General features: G+C 30.8%; 4 protein-coding genes across 8 annotated transcripts in view; 3 read left to right on the top strand and 1 right to left on the bottom strand.

The window, feature by feature from the left end:
- LOC117131838 overlaps window positions 1–18,030 on the bottom strand; it is a 43,999-nt gene extending 25,969 nt beyond the window's left edge. For 2 of the 5 annotated variants that reach the window (XM_033284669.1, XM_033284670.1), the window contains exons 1-2: window positions 9,860–18,030; window positions 2,766–2,847 (exon numbers count right to left, since the gene is read on the bottom strand). The gene's annotated coding sequence lies outside the window, so the exon portion shown is untranslated. The remainder of the gene's footprint in view (window positions 1–2,765; window positions 2,848–9,859) is intronic. The other 3 variants (XM_033284673.1, XM_033284671.1, XM_033284672.1) reach the window with 3 other exon arrangements.
- LOC103849831 lies at window positions 1,192–2,862 on the top strand. Its single transcript, XM_033284676.1, has 3 exons — window positions 1,192–1,264; window positions 1,330–1,459; window positions 1,548–2,862. The coding sequence occupies exons 1-3, from the start codon at window positions 1,221–1,223 to the stop codon at window positions 1,743–1,745; spliced, it is 372 nt and encodes a 123-aa protein (XP_033140567.1). The 5' UTR covers window positions 1,192–1,220; the 3' UTR covers window positions 1,746–2,862.
- LOC117131956 lies at window positions 1,898–2,497 on the top strand. Its single transcript, XM_033285206.1, has 3 exons — window positions 1,898–1,972; window positions 2,047–2,262; window positions 2,342–2,497. The coding sequence occupies exons 1-3, from the start codon at window positions 1,898–1,900 to the stop codon at window positions 2,495–2,497; spliced, it is 447 nt and encodes a 148-aa protein (XP_033141097.1).
- LOC117131840 lies at window positions 2,842–13,188 on the top strand. The gene is made up of 5 exons (XM_033284678.1): window positions 2,842–5,050; window positions 5,149–6,092; window positions 6,158–6,749; window positions 6,812–7,509; window positions 7,622–13,188. The coding sequence occupies exons 1-5, from the start codon at window positions 4,665–4,667 to the stop codon at window positions 9,367–9,369; spliced, it is 4,368 nt and encodes a 1,455-aa protein (XP_033140569.1). The 5' UTR covers window positions 2,842–4,664; the 3' UTR covers window positions 9,370–13,188.
- Window positions 18,031–19,204: the final 1,174 nt, after the last annotated feature.

Raw genomic sequence — 19,204 nt, 5'->3', positions numbered from 1 at the left:
CCATAATTTCGGGCAACCTATTTAACATATTTACAACGAATCCTATAATATTTACAACAGATCAATTATAAAATCAGAGAATATACTCACTAAATCTAACCAGTCCATAACTCCTCTTGACCTAAATATTCACTTATCTATATATACCGAATCCAAGACGGCTTTAACATCCACACACATCTCATAAAACAAACATGTCTGCCTCAAGAAAAATGGTTCTTATCAATGATCTCAAGCCTTTTAAAGAGGAATGGCGAATTCGACTCAAGCTTCTTCATACATGGAAAACAAAGACTGATTATGGGGGCGAATCTCTTGAGTGCATCTTCGCTGACGAAACGGTAAGATCATAAGGTTTATAATTAATTTAATTAAGGCATCCCAAATTATATTGAATCTAATACTACGTTTTTGCAGGGTCAAAAAATTCATGCCTCATGCAAAAGAACTCTGATGTATCGTGTACAACGCGATATACAGCTGGGAGAATGGAGAGAGCTTGAAAACTTTAAGATTTCAGCTGCTGGAGGTCAATATAGACCATCAAAATTTCAATACAAACTCACCGTCATTGGAGATACCAAGATAAAACCTACTGATTATCGTGATGAAAATCAGTTCCTCTCTCTAGCAAGTTACGAGGAAATTGTAACAGGAAAGCTCAAAACATTTTTTCTGATTGGTATGCACCAAAAACGATCCTCACTTTACTTTCTATTTTGTGTGTAGCACTTTATAGTTATTTGAATTTATTATGTTGCTTAAACAGATGTTATGGGCCAAGTGGTAGATCTTGGAGAAGTAGCTATCTGTCAATTGAAAACTGGTGAAAACAGGAAGAGAGTAAACTTTCGTTTGCGTGATACTAGGTATTATTTTTGTATTTCTTTCCGCGCTAATGGTTTTGACACTATTCTGATGTCTCCTACAAATTTTCTGTGTTTTGCTGATTACCAAATATAGTGGGAATGAACTGGTATGTTGCTTATGGGGACCATACGCTGAGCAAATTGAATCGCATGTGGAAGAATCAAAAGATGAACCTATTGTATGCTTGATCCGCTTTGCCAAAATCAGTAATTTTAGAGGTATACACATAATTATTTAAATCGAGTTTACACTCATTCTATTTATCTAACCAATTTATTAATCGTTTCCAACCTTCTGAGAAATATATAGGTGAAGTGCAAATCACCAACGCTTTTGATTCTTCAGTTTTGATGCTTAACCCAATCATGGAGGAAGCTATTGACTTTAGACAGAAGTAAGTTGATTTAAATTGTTTATGCGTATAATATTTATACTAAAAGAAACTATGTTGAATTTCAGGATGTCGCAAACTGATCTTCCCTTAGCTCTTTTGGGTAGCAGTGATGAAAATAAGGTTATCAAGCAAGTAGTTGATGACTGGAATGAGGTTGACATTAAGTGTATTTCTGAGATATATCTTGCTGTTGAGGTAACTTAACAAACAATTAAATATTTTCCATAGTGTTAGTCTATCCTATTATTATATGTTTACAAAAATCTTTTGTGTAACCATTTAGGCTGAGAGCTGCAAAATCGTCTGTACAATAGAAGCCATAGACACGGATTGGGGTTGGTTCTATTTTGGATGTAACAGGCACAATCGACGTACGACCAGAGTTGGTAGGAAGGGCGGTGGTAAGATGGTTGAATCTGAGAAGCCAGTATTCTATTGTGATGTGTGTCGTGCAAACACAACTGATGTCTCACCCAAGTAATCACCCAAGATTATTATATTATTTTCTCATTGTTTATCAGCCGTGACTTACTTGAAAATTACTAACATTCAATATAATGGTTTGACATTTCCTAAACCTGCAGGTATAAGCTTCATCTGTTTGTGAAAGATGACACAGGGTCATGCCAGTTAATGTTACTTGACACTGTAGCTAAAACTATTATTGGTGAAAAAGCTGACACACTTTGGGATGGGTCATATGCTGAGGTAACAAATGTTTATTGGAGATATTTATTTTATTACTTTAAGTATAATTTTGATAGTAATTTTGAGATTTACAGATCGAAGACCCAAATATTCTGCCTATTCCAATCAAAAACTGTGTTGGAAAATCCTTTTGTTTTGGTATTTCCATCGCAAATGATAATGTAGCCAACGGTTCTGATACCTTTAAGGTCTCTGAGGTCTGGTCTGGAGATCACATTCATAGAATAGAATCACTTTCAGAACCAGTATCTCTGATTGAGACCAATTCATCTACACTCTCAACCGGCGAGGTCTGGAGATTGTTATTACCCATCCTAACTATTATTTATATATGCATCTTGGTATCCTAATAATTTTTATTATTATTAGGTGCGTTTGATTGATTATAACATAGAGAGTTCATCAGATGTTTCAACACCTTTCTCCAAGCGTAAGGAAGGAGATGCTGAGCTTAGTGACATGAATTCTACATCTAAGAAGCTTCGTGCTCAGAGCATCAAGGTGGAGAAGATTAAGGAAGATTAGTTATGTGAGGACTACCTTACATATGGCCAGTTGTTTGTTTTGGTTTTTTCATGCTTTTGTTTTGAATTTCCCAGTTATTTCCGCATATCATTTTGTTTTTATTATTTATCTTATTACAACTATTTTGGTTCAATCAACTTTGTTTTTTATGACTTATGATGTCAAATTGTCCTTACTATATTTACCTAACCAGAAACTTAGCATGTAACACTCTATATCTTATTGTACACTACGATAACTACACAACCAAAAGTTTATTCGAAAATACCTGTTTATGCCGTTAGTAAAACAATGCTGTCTATGTAACAACATCCCTTCTCTCGGACTTGCAACTTCCATTCCAAGTGATCCTATAGAAATCATTTAAAAAAAACGTTATCTAAGAAACGTGAATGACACAGAGCTTTGTCAAATATAACTAAACAGGATTCAATTTTACTGACTTAAAAAATAATTAAAAAACGATGTGTAATAAAGATTCTATCAAATATATTCTGTTACCATAAGTGACACACAAAAGGAATTAACTAACAACTATCTTTCTGCTAGAAATTTAATATTTAAGATCATCCTAAATCCTCATTTCTGCAGTCCATAAAACATAGTAAGGGTTTTCTTTTGCTGAGGCAACCGAACTATGAAAAGAAAAAGACAGATTTCGAAAGAAATCTCTTACAAGGATAATGATAACACAGGTTTGAAATTACAATCGCTGTCAGGAAACCAGACCATAGACCAGAGGAATATCCAACCATCTGTTGCTATCTGTTCTGTTTTTAAAAGAATTTTTCATGATCTGGATCTACGACCTATTTCTAAGTATATTAATGTGCGAGAAGGCCAGAATATCAGCACACCAAAAACCCCAACTTGCAAACGCAGATGTGTTCTCGGTAATGATTTACTAAAACGTGGTTTTCATCTTCAAAATAATGATATGTTAAATAAGCACTGATCTTCTTATCATTCTCTTCGTTTCAGGTGTTGATTTGGTGTCAAACCAGAATCAAAATACGCCTTTGCAAAGAAGCTGTTTGACATCTTTATCATGTAAGCAGAAATATGTACACAGGAGAATATCGGCTAAGAGAGTGAATATTATAAACCTTTTGGTAGTGTTATATCTAATGTTTTGTTCTATGTGTAGCTAAAGATAAAAGCTCAGCAGAAAATAAAACACTACAGAAGTGTCTACAGCGAAGGAAGAAAATACCAGTTCTCAGGGACATTACTAATTTCAGTGAAACACATTTCAGTGAAGTTGATAATGCTCAAGAAGGTCTGTGTACAAGGACACCAAAAACTCCAAGTTATAAACGTAGACGTGTGCTCGGTAAGTCTATTTAATAAACCTAAAATTTTACATGATCTTATTTAATAATATACATGATTGCAGGTGTGTCTCTGGACTCAAACCAGTCTACAAAAACTACAGAGAAGAGAAGTTGTTTTACTGTTTTGTCATGTAAGAATGTATATGTATCTAAATCTAAACAAATGGTTTAAAAAATGAAGTACATGTTTCTAAACAAAAGAATGTTTTTGGTAGTGTTTTTTATAATTTTTACAAAATTGTGTAGCTAAAGATCAGAGGTCAACAGAGACAAACACCACACATGTACCAAACAAGAGGAAGCAACGACAGAACAAAATATCAGTTGGATATGACATTCCCAATATAGACCAACTACACGATGATCATATTGAAGATGATCTAGAAGAAATGAATGATTGTGATGTTGATATTGAAGGTGATTTGTTTTCATATGTGTTTTAATAGTATTGATGTTACAGAATTTGTACCTCTTTGTCCTAACGTTTTTGTACCTATTTTCATTGTACAGGAATAATTGAGGAAATTGATGCTGACCTAGAGTTTGATGTTAGCTCACAAGAAACTACAGACTCTGAAAATGATGATCTCGGCGTAGATGTATCTAACGCAAACATAACATATCCATTTAGGCAAGAAGTCAAAAGAAAAACTAAACCTCTTAGAAAGAGTTCTATATGTAAATCAAGAGGTATATGATATATTCAATTTGCATGTGAATTTCATTATGGTTGTATTTGCTATAATATTAAAAGTATATTGTCGTTTTTAAAATATGCAGATTATATAGATGAGGGTGATCCATCATACACATGTTCCCATTGTGGTGCTATTATGTGGTATGGAGAACGGATTAACAGGCGCAGGAATACACATACTCCTTCTTTTACTTTATGTTGTGGGCAAGGTCAAGTTGTGCTGCCCCTTCTAAAAGAACCACCAGAAGTACTGAAAAAGTTAATGATGGGAGATGACAAGTTAAGCAAACATTTTCAGAAAAATCTCAGAACTTATAATATGGTTTTCTCATTTACTTCGCTTGGAGGAAAAGTTGAAAGATCCGTGAAGAAAGGTGTTGGTCCAGATATGTTTCAGTTGCACGGAGAAAATTACCATCTACTTGGGAGTTTGAGACCACCAGATGGTAAGACAGCCAAATTTGGACAGCTATACATAGCTGACACTGAAAATGAAGTGAAAAACAGAGCCAATTGTTTGAGGTAACCATTGATGCTTTGAACAGTTTGTTATATTATGATATGCGACCTCTGATTTGTTCAGCATTCTAACATTTGGGTTTTTTTGTTGTATTTTACAGCAAGAGTAGCATGAGTGTAAAAGTAAAAAAAGCTGATACTTTGAAGGAAGAAATCATTGAGGTTTTGATGAAGATGTTGAATGAAGTGAATCCCTATGTTAAGCAGTTTAGGTCTGCCAGAGAACGATTTGATACAAATCCTGAAGATGCATTTCACATGAGGATTATTAGTGATAGGCTCACTGATGGAAGAACCTATAACGCACCTATGGCATCTGAAGTGGCTGCATTAATTCCTGGCGATTTTAATCTTGATATGGATAAAAGAGATATAGTGCTTCAACAACATTCAGGAAAGCTTATGAGAATTAATGAAATTCATGCATCCTATCTAGCACTCCAGTATCCTCTACTGTTCACATATGGAGAAGATGGTTTCAGGCTTGGGATTAAGAAAGGTGTTACTGAAGCTACCAAGAAACAGAAGAAAGCTACAATTAGTATGAGGCAGTTCTTTGCATATCGTCTTCACGAACGCAAGAATGAGTCGGGACATCTCCTTCATGCTCGACGTCTATTTCAACAGTTTTTGGTTGATGCCTACACCACTATAGAGTCTAATCGTCTACGCTATCTTAAGTTGAATCAGTCGTCTTTGCGATCTGACAGTTTTGACTCTATTAAAGAGTCTGAAAATGCTGGGAGGACTAATATGAATGAACAAGGGACAGAATTTGTGTTGCCAGCTTCTTTCACTGGTGGTCCTAGATACATGAAGAACAATTATTTGGATGCTATGACCATTTGTAAGCATTTCGGATTTCCTGACCTTTTCATCACCTTTACGTGCAATCCTAAATGGCCAGAGCTCACCAGATTCCTTAAGACAAGAAACTTGAAGCCAGAAGACAGACCAGAAGTTATTTGTCGGATTTTCAAAATGAAACTTGAATCGTTGATGGATGATTTAACTAAGAAGCACATTCTTGGGAAGACAGTCTCATGTGAGTTAATGTTTATATATCTAATCTATTTAACTTTTCATACTTACTAATAATTTTTTTTACAGCTATGTACACAATAGAGTTTCAGAAACGTGGTCTACCTCATGCACACATTCTTCTGTTCATGCATTCTGACTACAAGCTTCCCACCACAGATGACATAGACAAGATTATTTCTGCGGAAATCCCTGATAAAACAACAGAGCCTAATCTTTATGAAGTTGTTAAAGACATGATGATGCATGGACCATGTGGAGCTGCGAATATGAATTCTCCATGCATTGAGAATGGATTGTGTTCTAAGGGATATCCAAAACCATATGCTGAAAGGACTACCGTTAATAAAGATGGGTTTCCTGTATATAGAAGGCGTGAACAAGTGGAAAATTATGTCGAGAAGAGTGGTGTGAAATGTGATAATCAATGGGTTATTCCTTACAATAAGGAACTCTCTCTTCGTTACCGAGCTCACATAAATGTTGAATGGTGCAACCAAGCCGGCTCAATTAAATACTTATTTAAGTATATTAATAAAGGTCAAGATCGTGTCACTGTGGCTGTGGAACCTCCTGACCATGTTGTTACAAACCAATTGGGAAGTCTTGATGGAAGTGTGGAGAAAATAAAAGACGAATTCAAAGATTTTTTTGACTGCAGGTAGTAAACATGATTCCATTTCATAAAAGAAATACCCGAGTCAATATATATATAAATGTGAACAAATATATAGCGTGTGTTAACAATTTTTTTGTTTGTTGTAGATATGTTTCTGCCTGTGAAGGTGCCTGGAGAACTTTCGGTTTTCCAATTCATTATCGATCTACTGCAGTCGAGAAGCTTAGTTTTCATCTTCCTGGAAAACAACATGTTATATTCAAAGGTAAAGATAAGATGGAAGCTGTGGTTAGTCGTAAGCTCATTGAGAATACAATGTTCTTAGCATGGTTTGAGTTGTGTAAGATCGATTCACTTGCGAAAACCCTCACATATGCGGAAATACCGAACTTCTTTACTTACGATAAGAAGTTGAAGAAATTCAAAAGAAGGAAAAGAGGATTTAGTCTTGGCAGGATTAATTATGCTCCACGTAAACAAGAAGATTCATATTATCTCCGCGTGTTGTTGAACATTGTAAGAGGTCCTACCAGTTATGAGGATATAAAGACATTTGAAGGTGTTCTTTACGAGAGTTACAAAGAAGCATGTTGTGCACGTGGCTTATTAGACGATGATCACGAGTATATTGATGATTTGTTGAGGAGAAGTTATGATAGCTCTGCAAGTGATTTACGACAGTGTTTTGCTATGATGCTTAATAATGATAGTTTAGCATCACCAGAGAATGTTTGGGAACACACGTGGGAGTGTCTGTCGGAGGATATTGAATATAACCGGAGAATATATTTCAAAAGACCAGGTTATTCTTTACTGTGAAAAATTATATAAAATTTCTATAAATATATATATCTAGAGATTATTTATGTCTTGAGGTGGCAGAGGTGTTTAACAGTTTCTGTTTCTTTTTCTAGGACTTGTGTTGAGTGATGAGGAGAAGCAAAACTATGCTTTACAAGAGATTGAAAAGCTTTTGAGACACAACGGGGATTCACTTGAGAGATTTACTAATATGCCAAAGGTTCCAAAATCAAGTATTAACGATTCAAATGTTCTTATACTGGATGAGCGTAGCTATTCGCGCGAAGTGTTGTTGGAAACCCTTGAGAGAGATGTTCCAAAGATGACAGAAGAACAAAGGAGAATATTTGATGAGATTCTTGATGCTGTGACTAAAGGAACAGGAGGGACTTTTTTTGTTTATGGATTTGGTGGGACTGGTAAAACTTTCCTTTGGAAATTACTATCAGCAGCTATTAGATCTAAAGGCGATATTGTTCTTAATGTTGCATCGAGTGGAATTGCTTCGTTGTTGTTACCTGGTGGTAGGACAGCTCATTCTAGATTTGGGATACCTCTTAATCCTGATGAGTTTTCATCATGTGCGCTTGCTCATGGAACAGATCAAGCTAATTTAGTAAAAGAAGCATCGCTCATTATATGGGATGAAGCACCTATGATGAACAAGCATTGTTTTGAAGCATTGGATAGAAGTCTGACTGATATTGTTGGGAAACACAGAAACAAACCTTTTGGTGGAAAAGTTGTTGTTTTTGGAGGTGATTTTAGACAGGTTCTACCAGTAATAAATGGAGGTGGTAGGGCAGACATTGTTTTGGCAACATTGAATTCTTCTTATCTATGGGAGCACTGTAAAGTTCTAAAACTCACAAAGAACATGCGGTTGCTATCTGGTTGTTTGACAACTGAAGAGGCAAATGATCTTAAGGACTTCTCAGATTGGATATTAAAAGTGGGTGAAGGCAAACTCGCAGAGCCTAATGATGGCGAAGCTGAGATCGAAATCCCTCAAGAGTTTTTGATTACCAACTCTGAAGATCCTATAGACGCTATCAGCAAAGCCGTGTATGGTGATTATTTATCCTTACAAGAAAACAAAGATCCAAGATTCTTCCAAGAAAGAGCTATTCTATGTCCTACCAATGAAGATGTTAATATGGTCAATGATTACATGTTGGATAAGCTTGATGGTAATTTTATAAATATTGCTATCGATTTATTAGCTGACTTATATTCATATTTGTGTACTAATCAAGTGTTTTGTAATTTTGCAGGAGAAGAAAAGATATATACCAGCGCAGATAGTATTGATCCAATTGACAAAATTTCATTCAATGATGAAGCTCTGGGTCCTGATTTTCTCAACAAAATAAAGGTTTCTGGTTTGCCAAACCATAGTCTTAGGCTCAAGGTCGGATGTCCTGTTATGGTTTTAAGAAACATAAATCCTGCAGCTGGGTTAATGAATGGAACAAGACTACAGATCACTCAACTTATGGATTTTATGGTTAAAGCTAAGATCATTACTGGAGAGAAGGTCGGAAATACAGTATATATTCCTAGATTGTTGATCACTCCATCAGACACAAGATTGCCTTTTAAAATGCGTAGAAGGCAATTACCTTTGGCTGTGGCTTTCGCAATAACTATTAACAAAAGTCAAGGGCAATCACTATCTGAAGTTGGTTTATTTCTACCAAGACCTGTGTTTTCACATGGACAGCTATACGTGGCTGTTTCAAGGGTCACATCAAAGAAAGGACTGAAAATTTTGATTGTCGACAAAGATGGTAAAGCTAAACAGAAAACTACTAATGTTGTTTTCAAAGAGGTTTTTAATAACCTTGAAGAGTCTGAGTGATAAGGTATTCTCGCATTCTGATTATGTTTAAGTTTTTCTGCTGTTGTAGATATTTTAAAAATTTAACCCCAACAACTGTTTTTGAGGCATGCAGGTTCAGATGATGCATTGAGAATCGTTGGGATGTAAGGGTATCTCTTACTTGTGCGCAACCAGAAAGTGATTTTTATATTTATATTGTTTATGTTCCTTTCATGATTCAGACAAGCATGATTGTTTTCTCTAAGCAAATTTGTTTAGTGTGTTTCTGAAGATGGTTGTTTTAGTTTGACAAATTAGAGTTTTTCTTTAACTGTTATACTTAGTGTTTTTCTTTAATTTAGATATTTATGAACGTCTTTGTTATTTATAACACATTCATTCACAAGAACCCAGATATGCATCGTTATTCAATCAATCCTAAAGCCATATAATACTATCTAAGGCAATGGTTCAATCTTCTTTCTAAATCTACATTGCTTTCATCTAAGTTAAGATCATAGTTACTAACCGTGAGTTGTTGTCTGGATTCACTTGCTGAACGTGGGAGAGAAACTTCTTTCTTCATAGCTTCTGATCGTTCTTTCACCAACATCTGTTCATTAAAAAAAAAAACTCACGCTCAGCACACTAGAAAAGTACACAAAATTAATAACTGCCCCTCCTTACTTCTTTTCAACTTACTTGGGCTCTGATCACGAAAATCACTTTCTTCCTTCTCCACTGCCTTGCCAAAGAAAAGGTTCTCTGTAGAAGCAACCTCACCAGACTCCTTTGATAGAACTTCCCGATCTATCAACTCCATTATAGGTCCAATAAACTTCTTCTATGTTTGAGGGAATTATACATAAGCTGTTATGCCAATTCCAATAAATATACACACTTACAAACCAAATAAATAATTAACAAAAATGAGAAACACTTTTATATTGCTCATGAATGAACAATGGCAGATTCTTCAAGGCCCGCCAAGGGGTCAATTTGCAAACATTGAAATGAAATTTGACAAGAAACATCATCACCAAATTAATATACAGTTACCAAATTCTCTAATTAATTGAATAATTAACAAAAAATACTTACCATGTACACTCTGATAATCTCAAATCCTCTTCCATCTTCTCTGTTCGTATTCTCCTATGAAGCCCGTGTGTTAAGACATGAATTTTTATAAACTACTCTTCTATGAAATGTTTCTTAGCTTGACGCCTGCTCCCGTTCTACATGATGTAGATCGCCAACAATCAATGTCTAGAGCAAAATTTATCAAAACCTAAAGAACCTCTAAAACAGAAGCTTTATAGAAATAAAACAAAACCTTAAGATTCGCAAAAGGAAAAGCTTTAATAGTGATTAGGGGTGGTTACCGTTTTTCTCTTACGATCTGCACTCATATTCTTAGGTTTGATTTGGAATCAGAAGAACATGTCGTCTGGATCTTATGTTTGTTTTGATCGAAAAATATTTTTTTATCAATTTTTGTCGGTGACAAAGAAAACTGTTCGTTTGTTCCCGGAAAAAAAAATAACAGATACCTAATGAGTTTGTTTTGATAAAACGTTTTTTTTTTGGGCCCAACCCACTTTTAAAACATGACAGCCCAAATCATAATCTTTATTTTGTTTTTTTGCAACATCATGCCCAAATCATAATCTAAATTACATTTTCATTGAAATTTTGATTAATATTTTGTTTATAAAAATTATCTAAAGAAATAAATTATTGAATGGTTAAAAAATATGAATCTTCTTTCTTTCTATAAAAACATAAATTTAATTTGAAATATAAAGACTTTGTTTACATAAATTCAATAAAATTGATAGCATATCTATATTATTAAAGAATTATTAACATTTTAATATTATATATGTGCTATGTAGCTTTTTGTAAACAAAAAATTGTACATTTACAATGGAAAACAAAAAAACGTTATTAAAAAGAATACTAATACCGCGATACAATTCTCTAACATCGTGACACATCTAAAGTATATAATATTTACATGGAAAACAAAAATCATTCTTGCAAAAGCCAACACCCGCGCGGGCGCGCGGGTCCATCTCTAGTAATACATTAAACAAATAAGCAAATGGAAAACGCCACAAATACTATAGTACCACTTTCATGTTTACACTAAGCACTTTTACCATCACTTTTAATAAAAGATAAGAAAACACTTATACTCTTAAGGATTAACTAATCTAAATTTAGGGTTTAGAGTTAAACGGTGTGGTAGGATTTTTGGAATGTAAAATTTAGAATTCTAATAAATATATAAATAAATACTTAAAATATATAAAAAAATTTAAAAATAGTTTCAAATATAATTTTTTGATTTTCAAAAAGAAATTTTGAAAAATAATAATAAAAAAACAAATTTATAAAAAGTTCAAATTTGAAAAAGTATAATTCGAAAACATAAAAACAAATTTTATTTTTTTCTTATTATTATTTTTATTTATTTAAATAATGATCTATTATATATGTAAATAACAAGGGTATAAAAGTCTTTTGCCACTTAATAGATAAGATATTCTTGAAAATATTCATTTAGTGGTGGTAAAGATGAAAAATGGTACCACGAAAGTGATAAACATAAAATTTTGCTATAAGAGCACCTCCAATGAAGAGTTTTACACAATTTAGGGGACACCATAACTGCATACATATATACAATATATACATACACATATTCATATTTAAAACTCCAATGAATAGAACTTCCATTCCAGTGGAGGTGCTCTAATTAATAATGGGTCCCCTTAGATAACTATTTTTTATTGTAGTTTAAGTTTTTAACTAGATTTTGATCCGCGTTTGAAAAGCGCGGATTTGTTTTCAAAATTAAATAAATTTATATTAAATAATTTTTATACAATCTAGTGTAGTTTTGGACACATGTATCCGAAACCGCGAATCGAATTATACCAAGCTGAAAAAATGAAACTAAACTTGAACTGATTTTCATAAACAACCGAACATATCATATATATCTAAAACCAAAAATTATTTAAAATAAATTTACTTAATGGTGCTAAGAAAAAATTCTAATTTTACTAATTAACTTAACTCTTTTTAATGGATAAATATGTGGTTTATCGACGATTAAAATATGATATTCGACCCGGACCTGTGGTCGTAGCGGTAACCCCAATGACCATATATAATTAAGATTGATATATGTTCTTCATATAGTATTTTATTATAGGTTCTACCAACTGATATATTTCTACAAAATTCGAATTTATTGAAAACCTATTAATTCAAAATTCGGTAAAATCTAAAAACTCGCCATTAACTTTTGAACCGTTTGACCCAAAAAAAACCTAGAAAAATATGAAGAATTGTACACATCAGTATATAAACCATTTATTGGTTTAAAATATGAAGTATTATACATGCATCGGAAAGATTAATAATATAGTTATTGTGTATAAAATGTGTACCTAAAAATTCCTTCTTAGGACATCAATTAATAATAACTAGATCATGACCCGCCCGACCGGGCGGGTGTTTATTTTTTGTTTCAAATTTGTTTTGTTTATATTCATGATTTATTTGTAATAGTTAGTCTGTATTACATTGAGTAGTGACTGTATCCGTGTTAGTAATCATATTTTATGAACGATATTTAATATCAAATAGAGAAAGTGGAAAATAAAAATGAAGATAATGATGCATTAAAATAAGAAATATAAAAAAAAACAATTTTGCCAATTTAAAATATAATGAAATAAATAATTATGAGTTAGTATAATATATATGAAAAGGAAAATTAAGGTATAATTTTTTATTGAGATATATTTATTCTAAGGCTATGGAAATATAACATATTAAAATTTTGATTAAGAGTAGTCTAAGAATAAATAAATTTATGAACAATCGTAGTTACAATTTAATTAAAGGCTTATGTTTGTGTTAAATAGATAACTATTTGTGTGATTTTAATTTAAAAAGCCCAACCATTTCGAAAGCTCATCGAAATTAGTTAGAGATAAGAAACTCCTATCATTACGGTAGTCAGATCCAGTAAAAACTTTTTTACTGGTAATACTGATCTTATAGTAAAGTCCTGTTGGTCGATATTTTCCACCTGCTTTGGAAACCTTAAAATTCTCAACAACACGCCACTCTCCAATTGGAAAGTTACGTTGAGTACGAAACATGTGAGCTTTATTGCAGGATGCATGAATTTTACCACCCTGAAATTCACAAAATAGTATTAGAAAGTAATAGTATTGACAGATGGGAAATTTTGTGTATGAATGACTTACTGCTTCATCAGCTAAGACCATTTCAAATGTTTCTTCGGCATAGCTGGGGGGGGGGGGGGGGGGGTTTGTTTCCACGAGTGTATCAGTTTCACTCGCACACGCCATGCCGACTTCCAAGGTTTGACATTGGAAAGCAAAGAGAAACTTTTGTTTAATGACATGATTTTTTGTTAACAATGAAATGTTTTGGTGAATATTGGTATGAGGGAAACTATATATAATGGAGATATGGAACCCTAGGAATTCTAAATCTACACAACGCCCACTTTGCCCACTTTGCAAGTAAACCGAATATGCTGTGCATAAAAATATTTTTATTACCAAGAATATAGCTAATCGTTTGATAGAAATCAATTATCTTTGTTATGTTAAATATATTCTTGTTACCAATAATCGATAACTTTTAATTATTTAATGTTAAAAATAAATGTTGATTGATGCGCAAGGTTAGGGGAGGAATGATTTTGGTAACTAATTATATGCAATATATTTTTTTGGTAACATGAATATAGTATTGATATCTTTTTGGTTAAATCAGAATCGCTCTCCATTTTTTTCGATTTAATATATTTTTTCCGTAATTGAAGCTATTAAGTTTCTGAAAGCGATTTTCTATGTATTGATAATGATTAAATAGTTTAAAATTTTGAATATATGGGGATCAAATATTGTTGGTAAGTAGGATCCTGTGTGCACTCGGATTTAATCAATTCTGTTTTCAAATTTTGAACTTGTTGTAGAGACTTTCGCATGTAAAGCAAGGAAGAACTGATTTGGAAAAATAATTTATACCATATAATATTAACGTAAATACCAAAACAAATTACACAATATATTATTAACGTACATATAAATATTGCTGTTATAGTTTACAGTACCAGTAACATGATTTTAATGCTAATTAGTGTTTTGGAGGAATGTTAGATACTATATAATTATTATATGATATGAAAGAAGAATTGAATTGATGATTTACTTTGAAGTCATCCGATTTATAACATAACATTCCATCATGGTGAAGACTTTAAGTCATTGTTTCCGTTTTTGTAGTGTATAGTATAACATTAAATAATCGAAAAAGACAAGCTAATTTTAAGGAAAGAGTAATAATAGTTTCAGTGGCTTTCGAAAGTAATTAACATTAAAAATTCAGGGTTAGTTTAATTTTGTACTCCTGTATTAATAGATTAGATGTCATTTACACTGGTTAATGGTTAACCGTGGATAGGATTGTGTTTGGTATTATCGATACATAAACCCAATTAATAAATAAGCCAATCCCTTATATAATAAAGCACAAGTCACATGATCAATCAAATTCTGACACATGGCTTGTGCTTCAATATAATTTTAAAATAAAAAATAAATGCATCAGTAATACAGTTAAGATTTTTTCGATGAAAAATGAAGTTGCATTGTTAAGTCTAAACCGTTCCTTGATCAAAGCCACGATCCCAACAGTTTCCACAAATAATTTATTTTCTTTTGTGCATGGAACTTTTAATCATCTCAATAAATATTTTCTTTTACAAACCGGTCTCCGTTCTGATGGTTTCTTCATATCATCTTTCGTTTTCTGTGAAACTTTTATAATTCATTGCATAGATTCATTTGTACGACGGGTTTTTACGAAATGGAAAAATCTGAGTAAATAAAAACATTAAGAGATCCATCTTTGTATTATTCAGTTTTTGAAACTATTTTATTTGCTGCAGACGTGTATGAGAAATTAAAGGTACAAGAAGAAAAGAAGATATGACGAATGTAGTAGAGAGAACTGCAAAACGTTTGACCATTCAAAATTCAGGTAAACAATATTTTTATTTACTATTTAGTCTTTACAATTTAAAGAAATTAATTGTCTAATTTTTTTCTGTAATTAATTTTGGAATTTCTCAAGTTTGGTTACTGAAATTTGTTTTTTTTTTAACAAAACAAATTCCCATGTGTAGCATGGGGTCAATACTAGTCAGTATATAAACAAAAAGCCACTTATTTGGTAAATCAATCAAAATACATGGTTATTAAATAATATAGATATTGACTAAATTATTGTTCGAGAAATATATGAAAATATGTTGTTAGTCTAAATTTAAGGTAAGACCAAAGTATTAGTAGTTTAAGGAAATGGTCCAAACAATTTTTATAAGTATACTTTTTTAGGATTCTTTCTCTGATTTGGGTCAAGCCAAGCAAGGTTACGGGTAAATCAAAATATGTCAATTATTCCGATTATTATACTTGACATCGACCTGGGTGATAGCGATGGACGGTAACGAACTTGGCATAACAAATGAGGTTGAACAATATAATTTAACCTTTTTGCAAACATCGATTAATCTTTTTTTGTGTAGGGGATAAACATTGATTAATCATAGTTAAAAATTTAAGTACTTTCTAACGATTTAATATATAAAGGGAAATATACCTAGGATTAGATTAGCCTTTTGTTGACAAAAAAATATAAAAAGAAATAAAATAAGGGAAATTAGCCTCAATAACTATAAAAAAACACAAATCCACTATCTAACCAAAAACATCATCTTTCTTTAATTCTTTTCGTATTTCGATTTAACTTTCTAAAAATCTAATTACTCCTTTTTTTTTTATTTGGCAAATAAGCCCATAAAACAACCCAATCACCACTGTGGTTATTTTCTATATCAAATCACTGTGTTTATGAAACGTAAAGTGGTTTGCTTAAGAATTTCATAGACAATTTTTCTTTTTAGTGATTCGCATGGTTTGTTTCAAGTGTTTTATTGCTCAAATGCAAGCCTCTCTCACTCGATTTTGGTTGGTCTTATTTATAAGTTAGATATGTTTTTCTTAGGAGGTTATTGGCACAAGAATTCTTAATAAAGTTAGAAAATTTTGAGGATCTATTGTTACTCGTATATGAATTTTTTAAAAATTTTTACAAAGTATATTGTTATTGATTTGATGATTTTAACAATTTATTTAATCTATTGTTATTTAAAATGTTATTTTTACTCATGAGACGCAACTTTCACAATATCATGTATATCTATGAAATTTTCAAAATATATGTAATATTTTATTTAAGAAACAAAATAACTATTGTTAACAAAAACATAATTCATCATATTTTATACTTTATTACCTTTTTCATGGTACAATAATCTTTTAATGGTGTTTTCACGACAATTTATAGACAAAGATTATACAGTTAAAAGTGTGTACATATTAACATAATTATATATATATATATATATATATATATATATATATCTCAACGAATGATAGGAAGGTGATAAACTTTTATACCGGTGCAATCGCACAGATATTGGTTTTTACATTTTTATATATTGATATTTTTTTCATAATTAGTGTTATATATTTTAGATGTGTCGTAATTTAATTAATTGTATTCAAAAGATCTATACCGAATCGGGTAATGTAGATATTTTTGGTACAAATATCCAAACCCGTTTCAGATACATTTGGTATTTAGATATTTTAGGTTTCTATACATCAGAACCGAACTAAGCAAGACCTAGAAGGATTCATCTCAAAACTCACACATAAATTTATAATATTCAAGCGGGACCAATTTTAAAACAAAACAAAAAAACGATATCCAAAAAACAACCCGTATCTAAATGGATAGCCAGTGTTCATGCCTAATTTATTTTTAAAAATAACAAAAATGACTTTTTTCTATGTGTTTGGCTAAATTAAGTGAAACTAAAACTGTTTTTTATTTAATAAAATAATTATACGAAGTGAAAAATTAAGTGACAATAAATTTAATATTTTTTTAATTTTGATTTAAGTTATTATTTCATTCACAAAAACATGTCTTTGAGTTATGTTTTTGGCTACGTAATTTTCCACCGATTGAAATTAAAATAAAAAAAAGTTTTAGTAAAACAAACTAAAACAAACGTTTAAGCATATGCAAAACACAGTTTTTTAAAAAAATTTAATTTTATAATTGACATAAAGTTAATATTGTATAACTAATAAATAACAATATGTACTATTATTATTATAGTAATATAATTAATGACATGATGTATTGTTAAAGTAATATAATTAATGAAATTGTTAATAGATATTTTATTTACAAAAAGATAAATAAAAATGCTACATTAGTTAGAAAAAATATATTTAGAAAATACATTTAAAAAACATACATCACATATTTACTTTACAAAAATAATGACAGAAAAGAGGTTATACAATAACAAAAATCTGTAACAATCTATAAAAAAATTTGATAGAATCTTAAAGGAAAATTGCCACAAATAGCACATTCACAGTACCACTTTTCATGTTTACACTAACCACTTTTATCATCACTTTTAATGAAGGATAAAAGATAATTATACTCTTAGGGTTAACTAATCTAGATTTAGGGTTTAGAGTTGAGGGGTGCGATAGGATTTTTAGAATGTGAAATTTAGGATTCTAATAAATATATAAATAAATACTTAAAAAATATATAAATTTTTTTAAAAAATAGTTTCAAACATAATTTTGTTTTTCAAAAAGAAATTTGTAAAAAAATAAAAAAAAATTCGAAAAAATAATAATTTCAAAAAACAAATTATAAAAAAGTTCGAATTTGAAAAAGTATAATTCGAAAACATAAAAGAAAAGTATTGTTTTTTTATTATTATTATTTTTTATTATTTTTATTTTTATTTAAATAATGATTTATTATATATATAAATAACAAAAGCATAAGAGTCTTTTGCCACTTAATGAATAATTTATTTTTGAAAATGTCTTCTTAGTGGTGGTAAAAATGAAAAGTGGTACCATGAAAGTGATAAAAATGTAATTTCCTCAATCTTAAAAATAAAATAAAAAATGTATTTGCATAACCCACATAACTTTTAGAATCTATCAAGTATCAACGTTTAGAATTTTCAAACTTTACACAAATATTAGAATCATTGTTAGAGAAAATAGGTGTTTTATTCTCCAATTATTTGTAATCAGTACATTTAATATCCAAGTATTACTCCACAAAGTTATTTTTGAACTAATTGTTGATTGCACAAAATTGGACATGAACTTCTTTTGTAGTTTCTCATACAGTTATTGGTTTTTGTTTTTGTAAAAACCCTTTTTTTACCAATCAAGATTTTGGAGAAATAGATTCCCTAAAATATAGAGAAATCAGATTTTGTAGTTAACTACGTATTTTCAAGTAAAAACCAAAAGCCACTATTTCTTGGTTTTTAACAGTGTATGTGGTTTTTTTTTTTTTTCATTCATAGGTTTTTAGTTTTTATTTATTATTAATGTATTTGTATATTTATGTAATATAACCAATCTACATATTCCTTATTGCTAATATACAAATACATAATTTTTATTTATTTATTGATTTTTTACTGTCACATTCATTAAAACCAATTTACTTATAAATCATATTTTTTAAAATAATTACATAAATAATAAATCAAATTTAGAAGAACAAAATATTTACAGAATAATCAAATAATTAATATCTAAAAATAAAAATATTGCCAATGTATTATACATATTACAATTTTTATTTAATAATCTAGCTATTACTTTGTATCTTTTAATTTTTGAACTACATA

The sequence above is a fragment of the Brassica rapa genome, chromosome A02 (genome assembly GCF_000309985.2).
Source record: "Brassica rapa cultivar Chiifu-401-42 chromosome A02, CAAS_Brap_v3.01, whole genome shotgun sequence".
NCBI classification, from domain to species: Eukaryota; Viridiplantae; Streptophyta; class Magnoliopsida; order Brassicales; family Brassicaceae; genus Brassica; species Brassica rapa.
This window is presented reverse-complemented; position numbering and strand designations above follow the sequence as displayed.

What these genes read in the sequence shown, in the direction of transcription:
- LOC103849831 (XM_033284676.1), top strand. Translation starts at nt 1,221, where the DNA reads ATGCTTAACCCAATCATGGAGGAAGCTATTGACTTTAGACAGAA. An exon ending in GCTATTGACTTTAGACAGAA is followed by an intron (nt 1,265 to 1,329) that starts GTAAGTTGATTT and finishes GTTGAATTTCAG; the next exon opens with GATGTCGCAAACTGATCTTC. An exon ending in AGATATATCTTGCTGTTGAG is followed by an intron (nt 1,460 to 1,547) that starts GTAACTTAACAA and finishes GTAACCATTTAG; the next exon opens with GCTGAGAGCTGCAAAATCGT.
- LOC117131840 (XM_033284678.1), top strand. Translation starts at nt 4,665, where the DNA reads ATGTGGTATGGAGAACGGATTAACAGGCGCAGGAATACACATACTCCT. An exon ending in AACAGAGCCAATTGTTTGAG is followed by an intron (nt 5,051 to 5,148) that starts GTAACCATTGAT and finishes TGTATTTTACAG; the next exon opens with CAAGAGTAGCATGAGTGTAA. An exon ending in TCTTGGGAAGACAGTCTCAT is followed by an intron (nt 6,093 to 6,157) that starts GTGAGTTAATGT and finishes TTTTTTTTACAG; the next exon opens with CTATGTACACAATAGAGTTT.
- LOC117131956 (XM_033285206.1), top strand. Translation starts at nt 1,898, where the DNA reads ATGTTACTTGACACTGTAGCTAAAACTATTATTGGTGAAAAAGCTGAC. An exon ending in GGGATGGGTCATATGCTGAG is followed by an intron (nt 1,973 to 2,046) that starts GTAACAAATGTT and finishes TGAGATTTACAG; the next exon opens with ATCGAAGACCCAAATATTCT. An exon ending in CTACACTCTCAACCGGCGAG is followed by an intron (nt 2,263 to 2,341) that starts GTCTGGAGATTG and finishes TATTATTATTAG; the next exon opens with GTGCGTTTGATTGATTATAA.